General features: G+C 40.0%; 1 protein-coding gene across 1 annotated transcript; it reads right to left on the reverse strand.

The window, feature by feature from the left end:
- Positions 1-1079: 1079 nt before the first annotated feature.
- Positions 1080-18730, reverse strand: scinlb (scinderin like b). Its single transcript, XM_051953575.1, is given in 19 exon segments — positions 1080-1926; positions 2690-2750; positions 2902-2979; positions 3067-3164; positions 3167-3181; positions 4003-4177; positions 4263-4433; positions 6672-6762; positions 6912-7048; positions 7136-7351; positions 7458-7546; positions 8750-8882; positions 9217-9306; positions 9727-9876; positions 11128-11289; positions 11649-11681; positions 14451-14605; positions 16280-16466; positions 18589-18730. Coding segments are annotated over 18 exon segments (2196 nt in total). The 5' UTR covers positions 16461-16466; positions 18589-18730; the 3' UTR covers positions 1080-1765.
- Between the last annotated feature and the right edge of the window lie 1099 nt (positions 18731-19829).

Raw genomic sequence — 19829 nt, forward strand, 5'->3', positions numbered from 1 at the left:
ATCACACGATGTTAAAACATTACACTTAATGTAAATCAGTTCCCAATATTGACCATTGTTGATCACTAATCAACATCGGTATTGGTCCTGACTAGCCCATATCATACTTTTTCTTGCTTTTATAATTCTTTGCATTTTCTACACTTGCTTATGATTTAACTTGTAACACAAAACACACTATTTTGATTATGTGTTCCTGATCCACGGTGAGTTTTTCAGCCTGATATTCCACATTGATTATAGATTTGTATTGTTTCTTGTACAGCTGCGTATTGCTTTAGGATTACTGCAGCTATTTGAATTTCATTTTTGCAACAACGAACCTTTGACGACAGAGCCAGAGGTCATCCGTCATCCTGAGATTTCCATGCTTGGTTTGAAGAGTCCAGAAATCTGATCCGAGTTGTTGTACAGTATTTGCCCTCATCCTCTGATGTGAGTCTCAGTGAGGGTATCAAGGCTTTGCTGCACTGGGAGGGGACTTTCTCCTCCTAAACACGTCAAATTCCCCATATGTGAAAACCTACTTAGCAATAAAAATGACTGATTCTTCATTACACAGTACCTGTAGCTCTACTTTTACTAACAACTGATCTCAAGTATGCATACTTCTGTGACTTTGAGCTACTTTAAGCACACTTTTGCCTTATTTAGCACACATCCTCTGAAGTCAATTATTAAATTCCTCATGAGAAAACAGTTGTTTAAAATCTCAGGATGTATTGGACATTCCACTTTTGCTCAGATTTAGCTTGCAACATACCGCTCAGTGCTCTGTATAACAGCTGAAAGTAGCATGGCAAAAAATAGACATTTCCAGGTTGCAATGCTGCTTCTGTTTCTTCTCGAAGAAATCTGTGTCCTGAAGGACAGCGCAGCTGTGAGCTGAGCTTTCATGTCTTCTTCCTTCTTAGACAGATGCTGTGAGCTGCAAAAACAGTCTTTCCTCCCGAGAGAGTGGAGAGAAACTCAGTGAGATCAGGCTGGTGGTTTCTTATGACACTTTCTGTAGGTTTGATTTGAATTCTAAACATGCTGGTGCTGCAGTGCACATTTATTTCTGTTCATAAAAGCACAGGTTTGAAACTCTGGGAGTTTTATTTAAAAGCCATTCAGGGACAAATTCAGGGTCATTTAACAAAGAGTCAACACAACTGACGTGTTTATACCACTGTAAGCCTTTTCAAATTCACAAGCACAGAATACAATATAAAAAAATGCAGCATGCAGTGTTTATAAGTGTACAACCTCCCAGTAACAGTTAAAACATGCAAACATGTAGTTAGGAAGGAAACAGTTTCGACATGCTGTACTATTTCATTATGAAAAGCAAACAGAAGGAAAGTATGGTGGTTTCTTCTCAACACTAGAGCACTACAGTGAAAGCAAACAGAGGATTTCTCTAAGTGCATGAAATGGCTTTCCTGTTTTCTTATTTCCACGTCATATGAGGGCCTCAGTGGGTATTTGCTGAAGACGTGAAGGCAACAAACTATTGGATGCAGCAGATCAATAAACTACTTCTCCCAATTAAAGATAATGCTACCAGAGGACAGTACTGGACTACTGATGTGATGCATTCCTGTTTACAAAGTCCGGTGCACTGCACCGTAAGCAAGGCATAGAGGCAGCCATTCAGCCTGACAACAGTGATAACATCGGTTTTGGCACTTAGGGATCAGAGTTAAGATGAACAAAAATGGCAGAGAGGAGTGTTGGGCAGGTAAAGGAGTCAAAATAAGAGGAAGAGCCTGGCGTTTTGTGCTTAGAAACGTGCACGGATTCTTTCCAATGGATCTGTGTCCCACATCTTGGCATCCCAGCCCTGGAACCAGCCAGTGAAAGTTGGAGGCTCTGCTCCCTGTTTGATGGTGGTGATGGGAAGTCCTCTGCGACCAGATGGATCTGAGTCCACGTACTCTTTAGCTGTATCACAAAAAACATGTAGAGGAAGGAAAAGACAAAGGAAGGAGAAAGAAAGTGAAAACATGCCAAAATCTGACAGTTGACAGACTGAACTTTAAAAAAACAGCAAAAACTGTTGAATTTTTCTAACTATTTTAAAGATTTCCCCTGTTAAAAGTTTAACTACAGGTTTGAAAGGCATCATTTCTTTTATAAAATGACACAAATTACACCATTTATCTTTGAGAGAAGCTATAAAAACAGTCCAGTGGACCTTGGCGTGTCGTTTCATTTGATCTAAACTTGAAAGCCACTTTATTCAACATGCCTCATTTAAAAGGCATGTAGAATAAGATGGCTTTAAACAGAGGTTTATTTACAGCATCCAGATTTCGTTAAGAACAAAAAATTCTGTGCTCCTCAGGACAACTTCAATGCCATTAGTCACTCAGCTGCAACTGAGAGTTGCATGACAGAACTTTAGGGACTTTTCGGCTGAAATGGGTTGAACTGCAGACTGTGTTTACACAGAGCAGATTATGAAAACAAATTGTAAATGTTAGTAAAATATCTGTAGTAAGCAGAGTCATTATTCTTTGCAGTACTGGTAACAGTATGTTAATTGTCATCGTGTTTAGTGTGCAAGAAGCCTTATCAAGCTTTTACTTTTTCCAAACTCAGCTGCTATGAAACAGAAATGTCTCCAGCGGCATGAATCTAATGAAAGACGGTGCAATCTGAGAGGTTTATTTAGTTCTCCCTTTAGAGCTGTAGTGCAACAAACCTATTTTCGGTGCTCCGGTCTTTTCCTCTGCATTCGCCTCATTCCCAACCCAAAGGAAGAGCTACAGGGAGGAGAGACACATCCACAGTCACTCAAAGGTCGCAGCAGAGTTTTACATTTAGGTCACACAGAACAAATCTCAGCTTCTATCTGGTGTGCATAGTTTCTAGCACCGCCATGACTCCGCACATGTGGCAGACAGGTAATCCTACCTGGTCCCAGGTATCCAGGAGCATGACGTCATCAGTGGCCAGATCCGACTGAGTGAAGTCTCCTGGAACTTCCTCCACCTGAGAGACAAAACAAAAGAAGACTCAGACTGACTGTGGGCAGTTTAATGTGTATTTGTCAGTATTTTGTTTGGTTCCCTGACTTACGATGAGTCGTCCAGTTTTGTTGGAACAGCCGAACAGACGTGGAGGCTTGACCGTGGTCTGCAGACTCTTTGAGGTCTGATATTCCTTCTTTCCCCCAGATCAGACCAGAAATCAGCTGGGAGGAAGGAAAAACACAAGTGCAGTCATCTATGAGGGCTTAGTTTCATACAATCGCTGCTTTGTTTTATCGAACAAGAAATGAACAACAACCTCTGTGGGCCAGCGAGTAACAAGAAGCATTATCTTTTTAAATGTAATCATAAACAGCGAAGAAATGTGGTAGTTATGTCTTATCGGGTCATCAGTCGTTAGTGTAACTGGGTAGAGAAGCTAGATCTGAATGGCTAAACACAGCCTGCAGCAATTAGACATGATCCGATTTTTAGCTTTTACACTCTTAACTTTTAAAATGATGACTAGCACAATCCTAAAACAGCAAATTAAAGAGTTGAGCTGACAAAATTGGACTAAACTAAACAAATCTGACTTGACTGGAGGTCAAAAATATTCCATAAAACATCACCTTTGTTAGATAAATAGAGTAAAAAAAAAGGCACTTGAACTGACTCACTGTAGTTCTGCAACCTGAACAATCTGCACAACAACTCATTTTTATCATTTAGGTAATTCAGACTTTTAGTTTCGTCTTGTTTTACTTCCAGCTGCTCTTGTTTTAGGTGATTCTTTTGTTTTTAAAACTAAAATGCTCCAATTAATGCTGTCTAATCTTGACTTTTAATACCTTATTGCTATCTAATATTCTTATTTATGTGCTGACATATTTTATTCTATCTTCTAGGCCTTCATACCTCATTGCAGTGTCCAAGTTAAAAAAGAAGTTGAATGAATAAATGACCTCGCATTCAACACTTTCTTTTAATGGCAAGTGAGAGTTGCCATTTAAACTGCGATAAATGCAGTGTGTTGGCGGCCCACCTGGCTCTTTGCCCTCTGACACCTCGGTGGCCTTTCCACCCAGGAAGCCCACCACATGTTTAGACGCCATCATCTCCTCATCGCTGGCGCCAACGCCTCGCCACACGAACAGCGCCTTCGGGGACTTCAGCACAAACACGTCATTGGTGTTCAGATTGGAGGCAGTGGGGTCGACCTGAGGAAGAGATGAGAAAAGGAGATCAGAGCTCTGTACGCCTCCTGAACGTACACATAAACTCATGTTCTGCTGACCAGGTTACCTCCACGGCTCGGGTGGCGTGAGAAGAGCTCTGGCGGATGTGGAAAAGGCGGGTGGTGCCGGCCTTCGTCTGTCCACCTTTACGAGACGTTCCTCCGCTGTGGATGATCATGGGTTTGCCCTGGAAGAGGCTCATCAGGTGAGGAGGCTCCTGACCCTGAGTCACTCGTACCTGTGGATGGGTGGAGCCAAATCATTATTAATACTCAGCAGAAAGAGATGAAGCTTCTGGACTTTTCTAGTTTAACCTGGAGGTACTCAAGTAAGCAAAGAGTAACAGAATAAGTGAAGCACAAACAATTAATATACAGTCATACCACCTCAAATCATCAGAAGCTTTCTGATTTGCTTATTTTTATCACAAACTGTGGATATTTAAAATAGCATCTGTGGAATTTTAGATCTGTCAAGTACTTGCCTGTAAACAAACTTGCAGCAGATTTTTTTGCACATTAAAATCTGAAGTTACGTTTGAACGAATTTCACAGTTGTTTCTTATACTGCCAGTGAATGAGCATTTGTAAGACTAGACAAGTAGATCAAACACTTTATAATTATGACTGAGTTGAAATATGAAAAAAAATTGAAGTCGTTGTGCAAAGTTCTATCTTTGAGGACATACAAACAAAAAAATGATACCGCAGAAGCCACATTGTTTGGAAGTGAACCATTTGAACCACATGAAGCAGCATGTCACAATAATAACAAAACAAAACACTTTTTAAATCTAGTTATTGATCACAAAAATGAAAAAAGATATATGTTTTTTTGCTCAACTTTCATAATAGATTGAACAGGTGTTGTACCACAAAAACAAAATAGTTCTGGAGTTTCAAACGGGTTTTCCGAACATAACAAAGAATTATTATAATTATTTTAATATGTGCGTGTTTTTTATTTTCTGACCCCTAGCAGTAACATGCTGCTGACACACTGATGCTTTACAATTATATTCAAATAATGTCACAACATATCAGTCAGGGGGACTAAAACAGTACTTTTACTTTAATTCTTTAACTAAACTCCTAATGTTCGTGTACTTTTACTTGAGTAGGGGTTTTCATGTGGTATTTTAACCATGCTGGTAATAGTAAAGGCTAATAGTAAAGTAAACCGTAAAGGATCTGAATGCTTCCTGCACCACTGGATGATTGCACGATTAAATCAAATTAGGACACTCCACTAACTCAATTTCATACCATAATGAAACAAAACTGAAAAAAGTGCATTTAAAATCCTCAAACACAGCTGCATGGTTTCCAAATCCTTGCAAGTACAAGTACGGTCCTTTAAATACTAAAACACCTCTGAAATAGCTTGATGTTTTCATTATTAGTCCTAACTATCACTGACTAAAGGAGAAGTTTTTTTAATCATATTTCGAAGCTTGACTCTTGCAGTTCTTGTACATTTTAAATTAAACTGTTGCAGAAAACTAAAGACACACTGCCATCTGCTGGCTGTCCGGGGTAGTTTGTCATTTACAGAGGGGTGTGGTGACATAATTCAGCTGTAGTAAATCCTTTTTAACTATTCAGGGACTTGAACCCTCATCAGCCAAACATTACAGTCTTCTGTCTCTGTGATCTCATCAGATACAGCACCTCAGAAAACAACCTTGTACCAGTTATGTGCAAATGTTGATCAACAACTTCTTTTTATTTAAAAAAAAAAAAAAGTAAACATCATAAGCAATTGTGAAAGTTTCAGGTTAGTTGGTGATTACAACACTTTTGCTGCAACTTCTTACTCAACTTCCACCTTCTGCTTCTAGTAGTCAGAGAACTCCAGTAGCAATAACTTACAAAGAAAAATGTTCCACTAATCCTAACTGCAGTGTTTTTATTATTCCTTTAATTCTAGTGGTGGCAGCAGTGTTCCAGTCCTATATTTAGGTACTAATACAGCAATGAATCAATACTCCAGTAAAACTTGTGCATGAAAAGTTAAAGTTTTAAAGTAAAAGTACAAATTTGATTGCTCTGACTGACATATCATTGTAAACCACATTATTAGATTATTAATAGTGTGTCAGCAGCATGTTGCTGTTGCAGCTGCTGCAGGTTTGAACTACTTTAAATACAGTTTTAAATACAGAAACAACAGATAAAACCAAATTTTGTTTTCAGTTTTTACAGCAACAACACTTACAGAATGCTTTTTGAAGCCACAGAGGTAGACACCACTGGCTTGATATTTACCAATGTGTTGTGTTTTAGAAGCATGTTAAATTATCCATTGTGTTGAATCTTCATCAGAAAAGTAACTAAAGCTGTTAACTAAATATAGAGGAGTAGAAAGCACAACATTTTGCTGTGAAATGTAGTGAAGAAGGGCTATATATTGCGTAATGTAGAACTCAACAGACTTGTTTCTATATGTGAATGTGATCAGTGAGTCGAGTTCTAACCTGAACTGGGGCTCCTCCCATTGAGTCATCCAGCTTCACTGTGAGGAACGCTGAAGCTGCCAGTTCATCCTGCGTGCACTTCAGCCCCTGCCTGACAGAGTAACACACATCCAGCTCTGGGTCATGAACAGGTGTGATCTCAGACTGGGTGTGGTGGGATAAAGTGCGCACAGTCTGCCACAGCTTGTCATTAACAGTCTGCTACACAGATTCTACTCCTGGGTCTCTTATTTAACCCACCAGGTGTAAATGATGTGCTGCTCCCTGCCTCCCTGCTGTTTGTAGCTGTAGAGGATGAGGTAACAGTCTCCACCGTAGAACTGACCATAGGAGGAGGGATCCACTGGAACCCTGTCGCCGTTCTCAACGCGCCAGATCTGAACAGCAGAAACCACAATCTGTACAAACATCCCCCCGCTCTGTTAATCTGTGCCATGTTTTTCACTTTTTGAACTCTCTCCTACCTGGACCTTGCCTTTGCCGTCGTCCACCATGCCGTGCTGGGCGGCCATGGCTTTGTTCGAGTGCAGGGAGGAGGCATCGAAGGGCACCTGCTCCACTTTGGCGATGCGGCCGATGGTGTAGGCCTTCGTGGGGCCTGTGGTCTCATCCTTGTCCTTCCAGTCGCTGAAGAACTGCTTGAACAGAGTCGTCTCGGCTCCTGCAGGGAGCACCTGGATCTGCAGGTCAGACTCTTCAGTTAGTGCAACTTGTATAAGATTTTCCTTCCAGAACATTTAGATTTTATCTTGGTTTTTTTTGTGATTAAGTGCATGGCAGGTTTACCTGTGTTTTGTTGGAATACCCCTTATCCTTGATGAACTGCTGACCTGCAGACATGGCTGCTTTACGCTCTGCTACGTTGGCCTTGGGACCTGTTTAGAGTCAGATAAGACATAATATAATAAGAATGCAGTATCTTCTGACTCATCTTCACTCAATGGCAGGTTTATAATGCAAATATATACATAAAGAGGCTTTGTTCAGAGTAGAGGTGTTGCAATAAATGGCTAGAAATGACAATATCCCTAATATTTAAAAAAATAATAATATAAGATTGATATTCTGTATAATATACATGTGATGATAAATAATCCAGTGCCAGTAATTACAGTATTGTTATTCAATTGCAAAACAGATCCAAAATGCAACACAAAGAAAAATTTGAGCGACTGCTTTAACTCTCCTGTTGTCCTCATTTACGAACACCAAAAATATTGTTTCTTTGTCTGAAAAAAAATCCAAAAATTCAGCAAAAAAATTCCCCAAATTTCTGAAAATTTGCAAAACCTTCAGGAAGAAAATTCCTATAATTCCTTGAAAGTTTCCCTTAAAAGTATTATTTTAAAGAACAAAATCCCCAAATTTGGCAAGAAAATTCTTGGAAATATTTTCAAAAAATGAGTAAAAATCTTCCAAAAAATCCTAAAAATATCTAAAGTCATTACATATACATATCAGTAAAACTTGTAATATCTTCTTTAAGAACATTCATTAAAAAAATCAACCAAAATCCAGAGAATTTCGCTGGATTTGGGTTGATTTCTTTCATGAATGTTCTTAAAGAAACAATTTTAACATTTCTTTATATCATCACAAAATGTTCAAAGATTTCCCAAAAGTGTTGAAAATGTGGACATCAGAAGTTTCACTTTGAAAATATTTTTTTCCCACATTTTCAAACTTTAAAACGGGCCCATTTTGACCCACAGGATGACACGAGGGTTAATCAAATTTTCTATTAATATTGCAATAGTATTGTTATTGTGAATACTAATAATCATGTAATGAAAGTCTGATATTGTGACGGCATTATTATTTTAGACTGACCTATGATATAACCATGAGGCTTGAAAGTCTATGAAATTCAGTATTGACCAGAATTAGATTGTGAATCACAGACAGAGCAGCTGTCCTACACTTGTTAAACCTAAACCTAAGAGATGTAACAAGAGGTAAACACACATTTTCTAGAAAAAAATCGCCATGTGGACAGCGAGGGAAGCTAAAAGCTAATTTAAGGAGTTTAATCACAATCTTTTCTGGAGCATTCTTAAGGTCTACAATGCTGCTGTCACCTTTCCAGACAAAGATGTTTCTGTCCACCCCATTGTCCAGGATGTAGCACTCTTCAGGAGACAGCATGGCCTGTTTGAAGGGGCTGGAAGGAGCCACAACTGAGACCTTCATCGAACCAGATGCATCTGAGATCTATAAAAACAAAGGGACAGCATCAGCTACCAGCTCTGCTCTCAAAGTGCAACGTTAACTGAATGCATATTTCTTCAGCGTCCTTTAATTGTTGCAAAAGGCCCTGAAATGTACACTTTATATTGTGTGAGCCGCATACAAGGACAGCATGTGAGTCGTGGTCAGCGTAGTCAAATATGTGGGCATCTTTAGAGCTCATAGGGACTAGATGAAGGCTTTAAAATTCAAATTAGCTCCACAGGATTACAGCACAATCCTGCTCAGTGGAAATATTGCTTTGTAACCTGAAGTCCGTGATAATTTAACTCAGCTGACTGCCACTTGTGCTTCTCACCATGTAGAGGGCACCCTTCTTCTTGTTGCCGGTTTCCACCTTCTCGTCATCCGAAGTGCTGGGAGCGATGGTGCCTTTGGGCCCGAGAGCCTGCAAAACAAGCAGAGGAATTCATCTCTACGTGTGTCAGAATTAGCACTAGTTTTATACAGACAGTGGAGGAGTGATTAGTGTTGCAGGATCTGTCCTACGGCACCACATGGATTAAAAAAAAAAGGTTCTGATAAACTGAAATTAAACTCTGTAACCCTCTCATTCCCTCTTTCTCTCTCATTAGGCCTCTCTGCAGTTCACCCTCTGCCCTTGTTGTAAAGAAGTGTTTACAATGCCGCCTTGGCACAGAGTTGGCACGTCACAAAGGACGGCATTGTGTCCAGAGGTTCCCACGCTGTCTAACTCACTAGCAATGACATGCATTAATCACATTTACAGCTTCCCTTCTGCAGCGATCAGCTTGGAGGGTAAAGTTTGATGAGGGTTCTGCAGAAATGAGGAATGCGTGTGACTGACCTGTATGACTTCTTCCGGCTCGTCCCCTTCCTCCACTCTGTGTAGCTTCGCTCGGCCGTTTCTCTCATTGTCTCTGATGTCGATAGCGAGCTCAGAGGCCTTCAGACGCTCGAACCGGTTACACTCGCTGCCGCACCACTGATAGATGTCCTGTAGGAGAGAGGAACAACACAGAGAGGGAATATTAAAAGGTTGTAGAAAACATATTCATCACAGTGCAAACATCTGAGTGTACTGACATACGCAGTAATTATTAGTAACATACGCAGAACAGTAACTGATGGACATATATGATAAACTGTAGTTTAAAAAAAAGATACATGAGTGGTAATTTGCTACCATTTTGCACCATTTGAGAGGTCATCCACATTTATTTGACAGATTACTTTTCAGATTAAGAGTATAAAGTATATGATGAGCTCCTAAAATATGTTACATCAAAAAAGATTAAACAATCAAACTGTAAAATGGTATTAACTCAATACTGCATCTGCATTCACCAACATACTGTAGCAATGTAGCATGCCTGGCTGTCATTCTCTGCACTGAACAAATGTGCTTTTGATATTTTAAGTACATCTAGACAGACTTTTGCTGCAATTTCACAATCTTAAACACTCAATTCTTCATTCAAAATTGATTTTTACTGAGGATTATTTATAATATTAACAAGTAAGAAAATAAATACAACAAACTTAATGGTAGAATGATGGTACACCGATTTAAAAGGGCAGATTTCACTACATTACCGTTATGAATATTTAGAGAATCTAAATTCAATGTAAATGGATCAGAACATCCTGAGGTATAATAAGAGGGAAATAAAAACCTAAGTTGCCCTGAGGACAATAATGAGTCATGCTCCAGATTGCTCTGGAGGTTATTCCAGGTTGCAGTTGCACATTAAGTGAAACTGGATTTTCCAAGTTGAGGGAAAAAACAGCTGACATGCACAACACAATCTGATTATTGCTTTGGAAAGGGCCGGCATTAAAATGCAAGAAATTAAATGGGACAAACCCAGTGAGGATTTTTTAAATAACTAAATCAAAGCAGCATCTGTCATGCCTTAATAAGAGTGAGGGCCACCAATCTCAGAGTGACGAGTATTATACCTACTAGCAGCGATGGATATTAGTGTGGAGCCCTAAACAGCATCCAAAGACTTAAGAGTCACAGCTGAGGTATGCATGCATAACACGTCTACATAGTCCTCAATATGTGTTTCCTTAAATGTAGTGGAAAACATGATTTGTTCCTGTCAAAGAAACATATTTTTGTACGCTCCCTATTTTAGTCATATATTAAAGCCAGCTCTCTTCATAGTAGACAGTACAAGATTCTCATAATGACTATTTTTGATTCATCATGTAGTGAAATTAAAAGAGAAAATTAGCTCACCTTTCCCAGGTCAACGATGAAGCAGTCTCCCTTGTTGAAGCTGCTCCAGGAAAACTCCACCTCAGTGGCTCTGATGGCCCTGCGGCCCTTGACGTGAAGCAGGCGTTTCACGTTCATGTCGTTGGTGACTACATGTTTGAAACCTGAGGCCACGCCACCTTTCTGTGACATAAAATGAGCATTTGGATGAAGTTTAATGCACGGAGAACTCCCCTAAAATCTCAGCAATAAAGGAAATGTGTATAGGAGCACGATTAAGGGACAAATGTTATATCACATCCACAGTTTTAGCTACAAGGACTGAGGTTTGACGCATGACATGTGGAGATAATCTTAGAACTGTGGGGGTGAAATGAGGTTTCAAGGAGGCACTGAAAAACCACAAGGAACAAAGGGCTGCAAATTATGCTGCCAAAAAAGGGGATGGTCACAGATAATGAAGACAGTAAATCTCATCAAATGAAACTAACATGATGCCCTCTGGATGGGAGGATCATGTCTGTTCTGTAACAGCGTCGTACCTGAGGCCGAGGATTGCGGCGTAACGTGCTGTCCTTGGGTAAGCCATTGAGCAAAACAAGCAAATGCAAATGAAACACTGCAAATGAGCAACAGAAAGATGGGACGTTACCATTTCTATGGGTTTGAAACTGAAGCTGGGATCACACCAGCGACAAAGGAGGATGTCCTACTTCCTAAACTGTCCATTTCCATCTTCCTCCACAGCTCCACACAGAGTCTTCAGCATTAGCATCTGGAGGAGTGACCGTTCAGACCTCCAGAATGAAAACCACATTCACGCTGATTGTCTTTGTGCCGAGGACCAGTAAAATTTTCCATGGCAACAATGCAGGCTCTGTTTATTGTATGGATTGTTTCCTGACAGTGGAGTTACCACCAAAACTATGAAGAGATAATTAGGTTTGGTTCTGTTTCTGCCTGCTTCCTCTGTGTGAGTGCATGGACCAACATGTGCAGAGCAGAGTTTCAGCCCCGCAACAGAACTCGTAAACAAGTATTTGGGATAATTACACTCAGCTAAAACCCAGGACGGGGGATGGATCCATTTCATAGCAATGAGAAGCAGATGGCTGGTAAAAGTAACTTTGCTTGTGCTTTAAAATGACGTCCTTTGAACAGGCTGGTTGCTGGGTTATAGTCGATCAGTCAGTCGGACACACCCTGAGATGTAAATAGCAGAGAGGGAATGCCGTGTTTTCTCTGAACTTAAGACTCATCAGCTTAACTACAAGCCAAAGTTCATGGGACAATGATTAAACTGTAGCTATATTTCGGTCACAGAGACTTCTGGGGCAGATTGTTGCTCCTTGTGTGTAATATTAGTCATCAGAACTGTCACTGTTTATGAGAGTTATTCTTACTTTATAGTTTATAGAGTGTATTTTTTTTAACTGCAGACTGAAAGTACAACAAAACAGACGTGAAATCTTTCCAGAATTGTTGTTTTTCATACAGTCACTGGTCTCGAGCAGTGGCTCCTAAGATTGTCATGTTTGTCTACCTGCAGCCTGTCATCAAGGTTGTGGTTGAAGAGTCAGAAAAACTGTGTCCTGTCTTTTCCTAAACACTTTTCCCTGACCTCAGTGGAAAACATCCTGAGGTCTAGGAAAGATGTGACGAAGAATTCACGAGGACGTAGGAAAACACAACTGCGGCACTAGGAAAACCCAGCAGTACGCTACATAAATCATGACAGTGAACATTCATGTTGCTGCCACAAGAAATTCTGGGACTGAATTATCTCCTTTCCTTTGGTAACGGACAGTAAAATGTGTCCTATGTTAAAGGGATCTAAGAAAAGAAGCATCGAAGCACTTTTCCTCGGTTCAGTTCGGTTAAGTTCTATTTATATACCCTAGCACCAATTGTCATCTGTGAGGTGTAGACCTTACAAGACTATGTTATAGACAGAAATAAATACAAAAACTCCCCTTCAATCAAGTTCACTGGAAGCAGTTAGAACAAACAGCAAAAAAAATATCTGACAGAACCAGGCTCAGGGAGGGCTGAGATCTGCCTCCACTGGTTAGGATGGGGGTAAATAATAACAGATAGCTTTCAGAGAATTTGGCTAGCTCTGGTCATAGTAGCCACTTCTTCCAGGTCACTTCACTCAGAAAAGAACCCTCCAAATGAAAAAAGACTATTCAAATTAAACCTGCAGACCCAGTAGTGTGATACTGGATTCAGAAGTAGCAATACTTGAAGCTAAATGCTAACATGGTATCACACCGTCTATGCTAACCATAACAATTAGCTCTAACAGTTAGCTTTCGAGGAATTCAGAGACTAAACAAACTACAAATTTAAACTGACGATGCTGCTTGATGATGTTAAGGGATCACCAAAACCATCAGGACCCAGGACTTCATGAGAATCTACCTTCTCCAAGCTGTGGAGATATTTCAGTCGGACAGAACAGAAAATACTATGTTTGGTATTGACATGAGGAACTGGAAGAGTGAACTGATACTGAACAACCCGACACTAACTAGCAGGAACTTTGTAGTCGCTTGTTGTAAACCATGCAGATTCTGAGAAGAATGTGTATGGAAGACTTAGTACGATAAATATGTACTACCATCTAATAATTGAGAGGAATAGTATTCTATTCTTCCTTGTAATTATTTTTCAATATGTATATGTTTTTTTGGAAAAAAAATTAAGATATTGTTGGAAAAAAAAGGAACTTTGTGAGCAATCATCTCGATTTAAAATAGGTATGAAAGATAAACACCAACGAAGCTGAAAACATTCAGTCACCTCTAATGCAAACACTGATTTATTTATTATTAATTAGCTTTTTACATTTATATATATATTTTATTATCTATTGGACATTATGTATTTATCATATAATGCTAGATAGATAGATAGATAGATAGATAGATAGATAGATAGATAGATAGATAGATAGATAGATAGATAGATAGATAGATAGATAGATAGATAGATAGATAGATAGATAGATAGATAGATAGATAGATAGATAGATAGATAGAGTTTTAATTTAGGTGTCATTCTATAAGTGTCTTGTGTTGTAAGTGGTATTTAATGATGTGATCTGTAAGCCATGATGGTAATGGCTTTTAAACTTAAAAAAGATCTTGTTTGGATTGAAAGTGGCAGGCGGATCTATAAAACGCTGCCATACATGCAAAAAAGAAAATACTTCTAGGTTATATATAAACATATTCTAAATTTATGCAGGAAATGTAGTTTTTCTTATGTTCTACAGCTGTAATCATTTCTGGATCTCTTGTGAGGACCCTCGGGTTGGGAACCTGCACAGTGAAGCTCACCTGGTACTTGATGCCTGTCTTAAAGTATCCCAGAAACGTGTTGGACTCGCAGTTCTGCACCTCCCTGTACTGCACCGGCCCTCCACCCAGGAAGTCATCCAGCTGTGTGGCAAAGATGGCCGCTGCCCCGCTCTCGTCCTGGGAGCACTCGTCCCCTTAAGAAAAACAGACGTTCCTACTTACACATTTATAAATAATTTCCTCACACTGATGCTCAGAAGATGGCGTTTCTCTCAGAACAAAGTGCAGCACTTTAGTCTCTGCAGTGACCTGATGGGACCTCTGAGTCACGACTTTAAATCACATCAACCACAGCTGCAGCAGAATTGCTTTGCATCCTGCTATTAAAGTCAGATGGCACACAGCATGGATAAAACTAGTTCATAATTTTACATGACTAACATACTTCCCAGACAGAGGGATTAATTGTGTCCCCATGTTATTTCTGCTGTAACATCTTACAGATGGTTGCAGTGGCAGCAGAGCACTGGGGGAGAATTGGACGAGTCCAAATAGCAAAAACATGCTGGGACTAGGGCCCGTCTCTTGTGGCCTATTGGGGTATTCCAGATGTGAGTCATGCAGTCTATTCATTTAGCTCACTGTTTTCGTTATGCAACAGAAAATTTACCGAGGCTGGAAAATGTAGCTGAGAAAAAAAGTAGTTAAAGTTGCTCGACACTGCATGAACTGAGGCTGGATGAGCAGAGAGCTGCGCAGCGGAGAGGAATTTCACAAACTGGTGCGATGTTAGAGCAGAAAATTACAGCGACTCACACAACAGAGGATGTTTCATCGCCGAGATCAGGAATATGATCTTGAAACCCGCAGCTTTAATGTCGCAACAACATGATGAAGCATGACTTGCTCTATAGTCTCATCACACCTAAAGCTACAGTACATGAGAATGTTTGCAGGCTTGTAAATATCAAATTTCATTGGAGTTTAAAGTTCTGCCATGTATGTACATGCACAGTACATGCATCAACTTTGGGGGAAGTGACTTTTAAAACTGTAAATGTGTCACTTAAGATTAAAACTGACTTCAAAAGGCAACTAAACACACCGATGAGAGATAGAAGTTCCCCTGAAAGCATGAATTGTGAAATTTTATTGACAGTATACTGTTTTGCACTTTTAATTTTGTGAGTCTTCATCATTGTGTGTGAAATAAAGGTGTTACTAATGTATGATTAATGCATGAAAGCGACAAATCACTGATTAATAGATGGATTATTAAGCTAACTTAATTTACCTCAAAGATCAGAATCGACTACCATAACACAAACCAGAAGAACAAACCCAACCCTTCTTAGTGCTGAAAGCAGGCAGTAGTGGCTCATTATTATTCATATTCATACTAACAGGAACATAGATGAATAGAAGCTACATCAAAAGCTTTATAAATGTTGTATTTGTTGCTTCTAACCATAAAAAAGTTGGGAAATAAAGGGTTCCCAAAGCAGAACCTTCAAAATATCATAGAATCAGTCACACAGAGGCATTAAGCAAGCAGTGAAACCATAAAATTATATTTGTCAGACAATAAAACATTTTAAAAATTAACAGAATTTGGGAGGGAGAACACAAGTGAAAGCGTTTAGGGAACATGTCACAGTTCAGTGGCTTCTACTGTCAAACACAGTGCAAGGCTGTTCCTGTTTTGAAACCATGACTGAGATCCAAAAAGAGACAGGAGGACTTCAATTTACAGATTCTTTGTTTTGCTTGTTTTGTAATGCACACAGCTGTATTTTAAGCTCCAAATAGCTCAATAGGGATCATTAAATTACGTCCACAAAGCGCCATCTTGTGTGTTGACGTCTTACCCAGCCACATGTGAATGTTGTACGATGGTGCCGAGGTCGTGTGGAGCAGCAGGTAGGCATCTCCGGTGTAAAAGCCGCTATGCAGGGCTTTGGGAACTGGTTTGAGGTCCAAGTTCTCGATGCGCCACACCTGCAGGCCCGGCTCCTTCCCTGCAGTTTCAAACTCCTTATGGGAAACCATGGTGCTCTGAGACAAACACAGGATGCAAAGACATGATGTGGAGGTGCAGGAAGCCAGAGGGAGTGATTTTAATGATTTTTGCCTTGCAAAACTGTGCTGCAAATGGATTCTTGTAAATCCTAATGCAAGCTGAGGACACAGAGACAACAGAGAGAATGCAAAACACAAAGTGAGAGAGGCTGACCGGTATCAATACGATGATGTACCTCCTGAGCAATGCATGCTTGTGCGTAACAAGTGAGAACCCACAGTGAGTAAAAATACATGTGCTACCTCAACAGGAGGCCTCACTGTGCCAACAAAACCAGACAAACTAGTTTCTAAACCTTCAATTACTGCTGCTCATGTCACATGTATAAATTGTTCACTTATATTTCGTGACTTTCTCACATTCTTTGTATTCGACGTCAACTTTATGTTCGAGACAGGTGAAAACCGTGCTGTAGTTTGAGCATTTACTTATTTTTGAGCAGAATAAAATACTCATGCATGGGTTTTTCTTACTAGATATTCAAAAAATGCATTCAAATCAGCTCCAAATTCGACCGATTGCAAAGAGAAGCTGACTAATTTTCAGGTTGTGGGTCACGTTTGCATCGATTTTGTCACAGTGGATTCAACAATTGAGCAAAAAGCCTTTCAGAATATCTTCATTTATGAAAGTAAAGCTGTATAAGACTGTCTGAGATGTGTTTCTAAAGTGCAAAACCGAACTGATGCAGGAACTTTGCACCTTCATGAGCAGATATTTAATCAGTAAATCATATCTCTACTAAAATAAACACGATTATCACCCTGGTACCAACAAAGCCACACATACATGACCCACTTAATTAAAGTAATATCTTTTTTTAATAGCTGTCGGGAAGTAAAACTTGATATTTGTATTACTATGTGATGTGCAGATTGTCTTGATAAACTGTGAGCAAGCTGGCATTCAGAATTACAGGATGTTTTTGTTTAATATCAAACTGTATCTCTTTGCACCACCAAGGTTGAAAGATTATATAGAATGTCCCTCGGTGTGATTACACAAGAGCCAGATTACCAGTCTGTGTGGAAGCAGGATTACTGTAGCTGACGTCGCCTGTGATGACACACACAAAAAACGCTTCTTCCACACATCCACTGTCCTCTCTGATCCACATACAGCGCAGTTAACGCTCTACCGCTCATTATTTACACTTATTAGGAGATTACACGGTGAAAAACCTGTCGCTCACACCAAACAGACGTAATCCAAACACATCACCGCCTCATGAGGGAATACTGTTGTTGTGGAGTTTGCTCAGCTGTGTTTCCAAATGAGTAGCCTGCAGCTCAGCTTTCAGAGACCAGACAACACCCAGTGGATTTCCTGGAACACTCTGATCGATAAGTGCTGCATCACGCACAAATGTCTGGAGGATTCATGTGCATTAAGTGTCTGGGATCAGATGCACTGACCAGAAGAGATTATTACTGCAGGTCTGTGGGGATAACTGCTGGAAGAGCATCTCTAAGTTCATCTAAGCTAGCTTTTCTGATTGAACATATCAGAAAAGCTGGCTGTGTTGCTTCTCTTATTCATTTAAGTGGAATATTGCACATGCATAGATTTCAAAATAAAAGAAAATTATGAATCCAGGAATCAATGGAGCTGCTTCCATCCTTTCCTTTTTTTAGTATTACATAACATCCAAACTACTACTTCCTGCACTTCTTTTGCAGCTTTTGCGCTTCGTTTTCATTCACGAGATGATACCAGATAATAAAGACAGCAGGAAAAACCCTCCAAAATAAGCAATAAGTCAGTGTTTCCATCATGAGCTGCTTTGGATCCTCTGTTTTCGCCTCCGTGGCTGCTGTGACTCATGAAAGCGAAATGAACGGAGACTTTCCACATCTGGAAAATTCACTCACTTCAAACTTCAAGAAGTTAAAAATAAATAAATAAAAATGCAGAAAAAGCGCGGCTGCGATCGTGAGTGAACGTCGCGACTTGTGCAGCTTTAATCTGAGGTTTTACGCACGGATTTTTTAAATTCTTTTTGAGTAGACTGAGTGAGAGATTCACGTCCAGTGTCCTGAATGTGCCAACACATGTGCATGCAGGCCGACTGGGAAAAATACAGAGAAGTGAACTTACAGTTTGCAAGATGAATCAGGAGAGGATCCGAAGCGCTGATGGAGGTTGAAGATGTGGGAGTGACGCGAGTAAAGAGCTTTAATGTTCTTTAATGTGTAGTAGGGGAGGAGGAGAGGGAGGAGGAGGTAGTGGTGGTGGTGGGGGAGTGTTTATGGTCTGTCTGAGAAGGAGGAGGAGGAGAGGAAGCACTGATTGGTCGACAGCAGCACAGAGGACACTTTAGACATGATTCTGTGCAAAAGAAGCTTTTTAATGTCTTGTGAAAATGTAAAAGGTTTGTCAGTGCAGAGCAGAAAGGAGGGACAAAGTTCATTTACATTCTAATAAACAGCTGTGTGTTTGACTTTGGATTTAAGGTATTCTGTGACTGGAAAAATTACAGTGAGGATCTACATTTGATTCCCAGGAAGCAGCAGCATTCATATGAATTCATAGGAAATGGTTGCAGTTTCTGCTGCACAGTGCCATAGTGGTTAGCACTTTCACTTTGCAGCTAGAAGATCCCTGGTTCAAATCCCAGCCAGGGCCTGAGATCTTTCAGCATGGAGTTTGCATGTTCTCCCTGTGCATGTGTGGGTTTTCTCCGGGCACTCCGGCTTCCTCCCACAGTCCAAAAATATGCTGAGGTTAATTGATCACTCAAAATTCGTATATGTGTATAATCCTTATATGTGGCCCTGTGACAGACTGGCGACCTGTCCAGGGTGTCCCCTGCCTTCGCCCGAGTCAGCTGGGATAGGCTCCAGCACCCCCCCCCCCCCACCCCCAGAGAATGGATGGATGGCTGCAGTTTCTACTTCAAATGGTTTAATTTTAACATGGACACATGTGGTTTGACACTTAACCCGCTAAACTGAGCAGCTTCTGAAGTGTTGTTACTTCCTGTCATCTTTTTAGTCACTGCTGAATCATTTTTCACTGCAGTATAAAGTCCTGCATCTCTACGGAAACAACACAGCCACGATTAGAAGTAGAGATAAGTCAAAAATGTCATAAAAAAGTATAAACGAGAGTTACATTTCTCTAGTGTCCATAAACGGCTCATAAAGTGATTGTTTTGTTTGCTTGTTAGCTTAGATTGGGTTGTTTTTTAACAGTTACATCTGATAAGTTTAATGGTAACTGAAACAGGCCTATTTTAAGTTTTGTTGTTTAATGAAAACTAGTTCTGTGCCTGAATTTAAACCGCTGCCACTCACTAATGGTTTCAAGACTGCACTGAGGAGCAGTGATGACATATC

This window comes from Acanthochromis polyacanthus, chromosome 9 (assembly GCF_021347895.1).
Source record: "Acanthochromis polyacanthus isolate Apoly-LR-REF ecotype Palm Island chromosome 9, KAUST_Apoly_ChrSc, whole genome shotgun sequence".
Lineage (NCBI taxonomy): Eukaryota > Metazoa > Chordata > Actinopteri > Pomacentridae > Acanthochromis > Acanthochromis polyacanthus.